The sequence below is a fragment of the Sturnus vulgaris genome, chromosome 17 (genome assembly GCF_052056855.1).
Source record: "Sturnus vulgaris isolate bStuVul1 chromosome 17, bStuVul1.hap1, whole genome shotgun sequence".
Classification (NCBI taxonomy): Eukaryota; Metazoa; Chordata; class Aves; order Passeriformes; family Sturnidae; genus Sturnus; species Sturnus vulgaris.
The window spans coordinates 7,383,846-7,392,586 of NC_142259.1; the positions used below are offsets into that span (position 1 = coordinate 7,383,846).

The window sequence follows — 8,741 nt, forward strand, 5'->3', positions numbered from 1 at the left end:
ATCTCTCTGCCCCCACTGCATGATTTACAGGCTCTGCACAGGCAGACAAATGGTGAAGGAAAACAGGGCAGGGAGTCCCGCCAGCTGGGGGCTGCCTGTGCCCCACGGGGGGCAGAGGGGCCGTTTGCTCACAGCCAGCAGGATGGGAGGCAGTGAAATGGTGCCAGTGCCAGGCAGAACAGCTGCCCCTGTCATGGTCCAGCAGCCACAAGCCTTGGCAGCACTAGGAGAGCCCATGGGGGGACCCAGACCCCAGGAGCCATACCACAAGCTGCAGTCCTGCAAGGATAGGCTTCTGGCCATGGGGCGTTGAGGAACATGATGCCATCCCATTCCACGGCCCCCAGGGCACCCCACTAACCACCTCACTGGGGTGTTTGTGATATGCTGGCTGCATTCCATGGCCACTGTCTCAGCCCTGGCAAGCCTCCAAGATTTCCCTCAGCATCGCTCTCTGGCTGTGGAGCTGCTGGACAGTGGGGAAAGCAACTGACACTGCCAAGTCTCCCAGCCATATCCCCAGCAGCCCTAGGGCCATCAGCCAGGAGCCAGGTCCTGCCCTCCACATGTTTTTGCCGCTTGACCTGCATCATGCCTGGAGCATCGTGGAGGAGGAGGAAGGAGAGGAAGGCAGTCAGGAAGCCTCCTGCCTGCTTGGTTCAGCTGGATACTCCCCTCCCTGCTCCTGGGAGTGCTGGGCTCAGGGCAGAGGGGTTGAAAGCAGAGTGGGACCTGTGTAGACCCCTCTGGTGAGTAGGAGCAGGGACATCTGTGGTACTGAGTGCCAAGGTATGACAAGAAGCAATGGTCAGGCTGGGGGGCACCCCCAGCCCTTCCCAGGACACCAGTGATTCCCACTGCTGCCAGCTCATCCCTCCCCTCTCAGGAAAAGACTCTGTGTTTCCACTGCCGGCACACACCTTCCTCCTAGGAGGGAGGAAATGCTCCTGGCAGTGCTGCCGGCAGTGCTGCCCGTGCCTCTCCATGTCCCCCTGTCCCCTCCCATGGTGGGTAGGCACGGTGCCAGGCCCTGGGAACAGAGAAGCAAGGAGTGCATCCCTGCGGGGCTGCCTGCCCTTGCTGCTCCCTGCCTGCCCTGGGCAACCTCCTGGGCACAGATCCTGTCCCAGTGGGGCATGGCAGGGTGTGGGCAGCAGGGTGTCCCCCACTGGCATCCCTGGCAGGGGCTGAGGACACGTTGCCTGTGGGCTGTGTGTCAGATCACTCTGCAGGTGCCAAAGGCCGTGGCACAGGGAGCACTTGTCAGATAGTGGCCCTGGCACTGCCACGGTTCAGCACAACCGTGGGCATGACCCAGGGTCAAGGGGCCCGTAGCCAGGCCAGCGCGCCGGAGTGGGGCCAGGCCAGTAGCCAGAACCAGCACTGGCTCTCAGGGCTGGGGTGAGGACGCTGGCCGCTGGCCGGAGCTCGGGGGGCCGGCTGTGGGTGGGCTCCGGAGCCAGCCCCTCCCCGGCCGTATAAATCCCGATTCCCCCTGCAGACAGTCGTCCCAGCCCTGCTCAGCTGCCGCAGCGGAGCAGCAGCGGGAAGGCGTCCGGAGCCGCCGTCGCAGCTGTGCCCGTGGGGGAAGGCTCCCCGCAGCCCGGGGGGTCCCCCCAGCAGGGCCGGGGGTGCGGGCGGACACCCCACCATGGCCTTCACCATGCTGCGCCCCGTGGCCGCCCGCGTGCTCTACCCCGACCTCAGCATGCTCTCGGAGGACGAGGAGAACCGGAGCGAGAGCGACACGTCGGACCAGTCGTTCGGCTGCTGCGAGGGCGCCGAGGCTCGTCGCAAGCTGCCGCGGAAGCCGGGGCCGATGGTGATGGTGAAGCAGAGGCAGGCGGCGAACGCACGGGAGCGGGACCGGACCCAGAGCGTCAACACGGCCTTCACCGCCCTGCGGACCCTCATCCCCACCGAGCCGGTGGATCGGAAGCTGTCCAAGATCGAGACCCTCCGCCTGGCCTCCAGCTACATCTCCCATCTGGCCAACGTGCTGCTGCTGGGCGAGGGCTGCGAGGACGGGCAGCCCTGTTTCAGTGCCATCTATGGCAGCAAGGGCGACCTGGACAGCAAACAGCCCCGCAGCATCTGCACCTTCTGCCTCAGCAACCAGCGGAAAGGGGTGAGCAGGGTTCTGGGATGGGTTAGGGTTCCTCCTGCCCCTCCTGGCTCGAGTGGTCAGGAGGCTCAGGATGTCCCCAGGGGATGGGGAGCAGCAGACCCTGCCTGGGCTGAGCAGGGCAGGGGACTCGGCATGGCTCAGTGAGAACCACAGCTTCTGGCTTCAACTCCCACTGGAGGTTTTGGCTGCTCCTGGCCAAATCCTGCTTGTAGCCACACGCCTACAGCTCCTGCTCACGTCAGAGGGCTGGGCTGCTCCCCCACGTCCATCCGGGCTGGGAGGTCTCAGGGGTTAAACAGTCACCCTGGAGCTGGCGGCATTGGTTGTCCCAGGGGGAGCTTAGAGTTCGCTGCTGACCCCATCCCTATCCCCATCCCCGTCCTCATTCCCATCTCCATACCCAACCCTGCCAGCCCACCAGCACTGCAGCAGGGCTACTCCAGCAGCTCTCTGATGTAATGAGGACAGGAAGAGACCAGCAGACATCCCCCGAGGGGGCCCAGACAGAGCTCCCCATCGGTGTTCCCATGCAGGGTCTGCTGGCAGCACCAGCACAGCTCCCACACAGCTGAGTTGGGCCATGGCAGAGCAGCCCTGCCCTGCCCACACAGCTGATCCCCCCCAGCACCCTGCAGTTCAAGGGACACCTTTCCTGTGGTGAGCCCACCCTGCTGCCCATGCCAGGATCCTGGGTGCCCTTGACCCAGGAATAGCTGTACAGGATATGGAGAGCAAGGTGAAAGGCTGGAAGCTGCCCAACCTCTTGGACATCCCTTGGCAGGGCTGTGAGCAGAGGCTGCTGTACTTACCACTGTCCCCACAGACCCTCAAGATGTCCCATATGTGATCCCAAGCAGTACAGTCATGGGTCACACTCCAGCCCTCAGAGCTTTTTCAGCTTTTGCTGCTCCATTTTTAATTGCTCCCCTGTTCCTGCCACCCCTCTCAGCAGCCTCTCCAGTCCTCCTGGGGTTCTCCAACCCTAGTCCCTGGCAGAGCTGGGATCCTCTGAGCTGCTTCCTGGGGCTGGAGCCAGGGGTCTGGCATAGTGCTGGATCCCCCAGGTGACCCTGTGGAGGTAGTGTGGCTGGAAAGCTCCTGCTGGAGAGCAATGGGAAGAGCTTGATTGCGATCCGACTCTCTGCATCCCAGCCCTGAGGCTGGGCTGGAAAGGGGCTGTACTGGGCTGGAAATGGGCAGGGCTGGAAATGGGCTGTACCCCACTGGAAATGGGCTGTAATGGGCCATGCTGGGCTGTGCAAGGCTGGAAGTAGGCTTGGTTGGAACTAGGCTCTGTTGAGCTCTGCTGATCCATGCCAAGTTATACTGGAATGTTCTGGGCTAAATCTGGAACATGCTGGTGTGTGCTGGGTTGTACTGGGCAGTACTGGGCTGATGTTGTTCTCATAAAGGGGAGGTAGGGCTGAGTTTCTCCATCCCAGTTTGGACTGTGTGTGTCTCTCTAGGGTTGTGGTTCTGTCTGGGGCTGTGTGTCTGTCCTGGGGTGCTGTTGGCCATGGCCACAGGTCTGAGCCCAGTAGTGCTGAGCAACCATGGGGGCTGTGTTCTGCAGGGTGACAAGGCCAAGGGGGACCCACCTTGGAGCGCTCCACCACAGCACCCACCTCCTAGCCTCCCACTCAACCACTTGTCAGGCACAGCCCCATCTGTCTGTCTGTCCATTCCAGGCAGCACCGAGCTGCCCGTGACTGAGCCACTGGCCATCTCACAGTGCGTCCCCATGGAGGAATTGGTGTGGTGGACAATGGGCAGGAGCAGGGTGCCCCCCACCCAGACACCCCATGGTACCTGAAGCTCTCCCTCCTCTCTCTGCAGGGCAGTCGGAGGGACCTCGGGAGCAACTGCCTGAAGGTGCGGGGGGTCACGCCCCTGCGAGTGTCAAGGAGATGAGCCGGGGTCCGGCAGCACCCACCTGAGACAGCGGCAGAGGCAGACGGAGCCCGCACATGCCAGCCCAGAGACTGCAGCGGGGAGGGAGGGAGCTGCTCACCCGAGGTGGCAGCGGCCGAGCCCAGGCTGGCACCACACCGACACTGGCCCTGGAGCCGGCAGTGGGGCGGGAGGACGCTCCCGTGGCCGAGGCTGCCCAGCGGGGCAGGGCCGGGGAGGGGGGACCCTGCGCCCCGGGGCTGGACTGGAAGGGGCCTGTGTGCGGCCAGTGTCAAGGCGCTCCGGGGGGACAGTGTCGTGGCCCTGGGGAATGCTGGTTGTGCACGTGCAGCCGCTTGGAAAATAAAACCTTATTTTTCTGATAGGCCAGTGCCTGCCTGTCACCCCAGTGTGGGGTGAGGTGGGGGTCCCCGAGATGGCCCTGGACCCCCAGCCTTGCACTGCTGCTCTGTGCCGCTGGAAACAGCGTGACCATCCCAGCCCTACCCACAGTGCCTCTCCTGTGCCACAGTGGGATTCACATGGAGTGAGGCCCCTGGGTGACTTGTCCCTGTGTCCCAAGGACAGCTTTAGCCCCAAAAAGGCTGCAGAAGTCCCAAGAGGATCAGTGCCATGGGATGGGAGTGGCACTGCCAGCCCCATGCTGCAGCCACAAGTGCCCAGGTGGTGGGCTGGGGTTGGTGTAACTGCTTTTGTGCCTTTCCCTCCACCTGGTACATCATGACTGGCACGATGTCACTGCCACTGCGACTGCCACCATCGCCACCGCTGCCACCAATACTATGAGTGCCACCAGCACAATGACTGTCCCCACTGTGACTGCCACTGCCACCATGATGACCATGCAGAGCCTTGCATAGTGGGCCTGCAGGCAGCAGCACCTGCACGGGGTCAAGTGGGGACACGGGGGGTTCCCAGGCCAGATCCCCACATGGGATTCTGCTTGAGGGGGCTGGACTGGCTGGGCGGTGCAGATATCTGAGCCTGGGAATGGTGCTATGCTGGGGCTGGCGGCTCCCAGGGGCCGGTCTGTCCCACGGAGCAGAGGCAGCTGTGGACAGGGCGGCTGGGGGCTCCCCCCAAGGGCTGAAGAACTGGAGCTGCCCTATTTCCCTGGGGTGCTGGAGCCAACATGGAGCAGGGGGAGCACACTGGGGGTCCCGCTGGAGCCTGCCCCGGGCAGGGGCTCTGTTGGGAGCCCACGGCACCTCTTGGCCCCCTGCTCACCGAGGTGAGCCTGCCCCAGGCTCCCTCCCCCGGGTTTGATTTATGGAGCTGACAGCGCGGTGCAGCTGTGAGAGCTGGTCCCAAGCAGGGACCGGGGTGGGTGGGAGAGGTTTGTTCTCAGCGTGGCTAATGTGTCCCAGACCCCAATAAACAGCCGTGAGATTCTCCAAACAGCCCAGGACACAGAATCCCTGCTCCCGGGTTTATCGGGGGGCAGGGGCCATGGGAGATGCTGTGCTCTGCAAACAACTTGACTTGCACATAAAAGGGGACCGTCCTCATGAAGTAGCAGCTCTGGAGCCCCCCAAGGGGTCAGTAAGGGCTGGTGGTTCCAGCACTGAGTGTATAGGTCCCTGTATGTCCCAGGGCTGAGAACCAGTGCCAGCAACTGGAGCCTCAATGAGCTCCAATATGAAGACCATGATCCCCAGTGAATCTGTGCACAGCAGCTGTGCCTCCAGTATGTCCCAGTGCCAGAGACTAGAGCTCTAGAAAGCTCCAGTATGAAGGCAATGCATCACAGTATGTCCCAGTGCTAGAGCCATGAATGTCAGCACACCCCAGTGCCAAGGATGGCACAATGACCCCAGAGCAAGCTCCAGTGTAACATCTCTGTGTCCCAGCACATCCTAGTGCAGAAGTTGGGCACCCAATAACTTCCAGTGCTGAGGCTGTGGATTCCAGCACATCCCACTGCTGAGGCTATGGATCCCAGCATGTTCCAGTGACAAGCCTGTGGGTCCCAGTACATTCCAGCCCCTCCCAGCACCATGAGAGGGAAATGGTGACTCAGAGCTGCCGGGCTGGTGGGAGCTGGGTGCCCCTTTGCCCCGTGTGGGGTGAATGTTGTGGCCACTGATCACTCACAGCCACCACCAGCTCCCCGGCAGCCGCAGCCCTGTACTGAGCTCAGCCACACTCCCCTCCCATCCTCTCCCCTTCCTGCGTGCAGACACCCTTGGAAAGGCTCTTGGCCGCTTTCTCTGAGACAGGAAGGTGTCCCCGAGTCTCAGGAAGGAAAAACACTCAGTGCTGAACCCACAAAGACCGTCTCCGAGGGGCCAGGGCTGGAGAGGCTCCAGGCCTGACATCACCTGGGAACTGGAACCAGAACCGCAGCTGCACTCCGCGCCTGGTATTTTTTTTTTTAACTTGTGTTTTTAAACTTTCTTTTTATAGATTTTTATTTTATTATTTTTTTTCCCCTTTCCCTTCTCCATTCCCCTCCCAAATATTTCAGCCTCCCCTCAGGCTGGCCAGCTAGGCTGGAATGCAGCAGAGCTGCACCCGCGGGTGCCGGGAGCTGCCTTGCTGATGGGATGGATAAGGCTGGGTCTGGCCAGGCAGGAGCTGCTGGAGCCGTGGGCAGGGGGTCAGGCTGGGGCTCACCCACAGTGATGGGGGGGCCAGGACCTGATAGCCCCTGGTAGTGCTGTGCACGAGGGCTGCTGGAAAGGGATCCATGGCCACGCAGGGGCTGTCTGGCCATGGGATGTGGGAGGACAGAGGGCAGAGGGGTCAGGCAGAGCCTGCAGTCTGTGGGCAGCGCTTTCCCGACTCAGCGCCCCCAGGATGGGGCTGTGGAGTCAAACAATGTCTGAGTCAGCAGAGCAAGAGGAGCCAGACAGAGATAGAGAACACAAAGACAAATTTTGGGCCCAGGATCCAGCCCTACTAATTTCTTGTCTTTTGGCAACACCTTTAGGTGCTGCCTGACCATCCCTGGGCTTCCCCTAGAGTGGAGGCTCATGATAAAGACCTCAGTATATCCTGAGGCAAAATTCAGTTGCTTGTTGCCTGGAGAATCCTCCTTGTGACAGTGACAGCCATCAACTGAGTGTCACAGGTCACTCTGAGCCCTGTCGGACCTGGGGGCAAAGGATTGGGAAGGGGCCCCCAAGGTCTAGATGGCACTGAATGCAGACAGGGTGACACATCAATGCTGCCCAGGACAGGGCAGAGGGAAGGATCAGGGAGGGATGGGCAGTCAGGGACGGGATGGGACAGGATGGGCAGACCAAGGGGCAGCACGATAGCTCTCCAGGTTGGGGTGCTAGGCAGTCCCTCCCTCCCTGTGCCAGCAGACCCAGTCTGTACTGACCCTCCAGCATACTGCCAGGGTCCCTGGGGAAAAAAAGGGCAAAAGGTCTGCCTGAGACCACCAAGACACCTGCCAGATCCTCACCATCGCAAGGGATGCACAGCAAGAATGCCCCAAGGCGCCACATATCCCAGGGGTGCAGTGGGCACTGCTGCAGGGTTGCCATCACCCCGCCACGTCCCCACCATGCACTGAACTCCTTAGAGCCGTTCGCCCTGCTGGGACCTCGTGCCAGCTGCGGTCTCTGGGGACACAGGCCCCGAAGCAGGGACAGGGTGTGAGGCCATGGCGCGGGGTGAACGCCAGGTTAATCTCCCGCTGGAGCTTCCCTCTGCAAACAATAAGACAATGCCCGGCCGGGGCCGCCTGCGTAACCAGCAGCGCGGAGGGGAAGTTGTAATATTTGGATTTAGCCCTCAGTAAATTAAGGAAGAAAAAGGAAAAAGCGCTGGGGGTAATCAGAGCAGGGCTGGCCCCGTGCCCTGCCCCACAGCCCGTGGCCCTGGGGGCTCAGCTCAGCCTGTGTACAGCAGCTGAGCAGGGCCAGCGGCTCCGAGTCAGTGAGGCTGGGCATGGCTGGGAGAGAGATACGTCCCTGAAGGCCAGGCAAAGGACGAGCATGTCCCCTCCATGGGGACAGCAGCCTGGAGGGTCAAGTCTTGGATACCCAGCAGGGTTGTGGGCAAACATTGCCAGCCACATCAGAAAAAAGGGATCTGGGCCAGGAGGTTATTTTAATCCAAACCTCTTCATGGGAAATAAAATCCTATTTCTGCAGCTGGGTTGGCTGGGCAGGAGAGGGCCCGGGAGGGTCGTCACCTTCAGACAAGGGACGGGGCTGTCCCAGAATGTCTCCATTGCACAGCCCCTTTCCCAGCATAAGCCCTGCAGTGGTGCCAGTTCCCTGTGATCCCATGGCAGGGCCCACACTCGATCAAACAGGCACTGTGGTTGGACATGGGGCTCTGAGAGTGGGTGGGGAAAGGTCTCAATGCAGGGGATCCCTGCAGATGCTCAGAGCAGGAACAGTGCTGCAGGGATGGCCTTAAACCCTCCAAAACGTGGCCTTGCCACACACCAGCAGCCCCACTCCCCCAGGGATGCCCCTGCCTGCCCTGACCCCAATGGAGTGAACAGGGCAGGGACACCCCAGGGAGCCTGTTTGGGGAGGCAGGGCTAGACCCCACCCTGCAGGATGTGAACTGGGGTCTTGAGAGGGCTCAGTCCCCGCTGTGCCCTGGGAAGACACTTCCCCCACTTGGTGACCCAGGGTGGTGTGGGGCGTGGGGCTGGCAGGAGGCTGAGGCAGGTGGGGGAGAGGTGACCAGCGGGCAGCAGCGGCACGGGAAGGCCTTCGGCACCGTGCCTCGCGCC

General features: G+C 61.8%; 1 protein-coding gene across 1 annotated transcript; it reads left to right on the forward strand.

Annotated features, from left to right (window-relative positions):
- The first annotated feature begins 1,503 nt into the window (after positions 1–1,503).
- TCF15 (transcription factor 15) lies at positions 1,504–4,588 on the forward strand. Its single transcript, XM_014890078.2, has 2 exons — positions 1,504–2,128; positions 3,965–4,588. Exons 1-2 carry the CDS (start codon positions 1,652–1,654, stop codon positions 4,037–4,039), a joined length of 552 nt encoding a protein of 183 aa, XP_014745564.1. The 5' UTR covers positions 1,504–1,651; the 3' UTR covers positions 4,040–4,588.
- Positions 4,589–8,741: the final 4,153 nt, after the last annotated feature.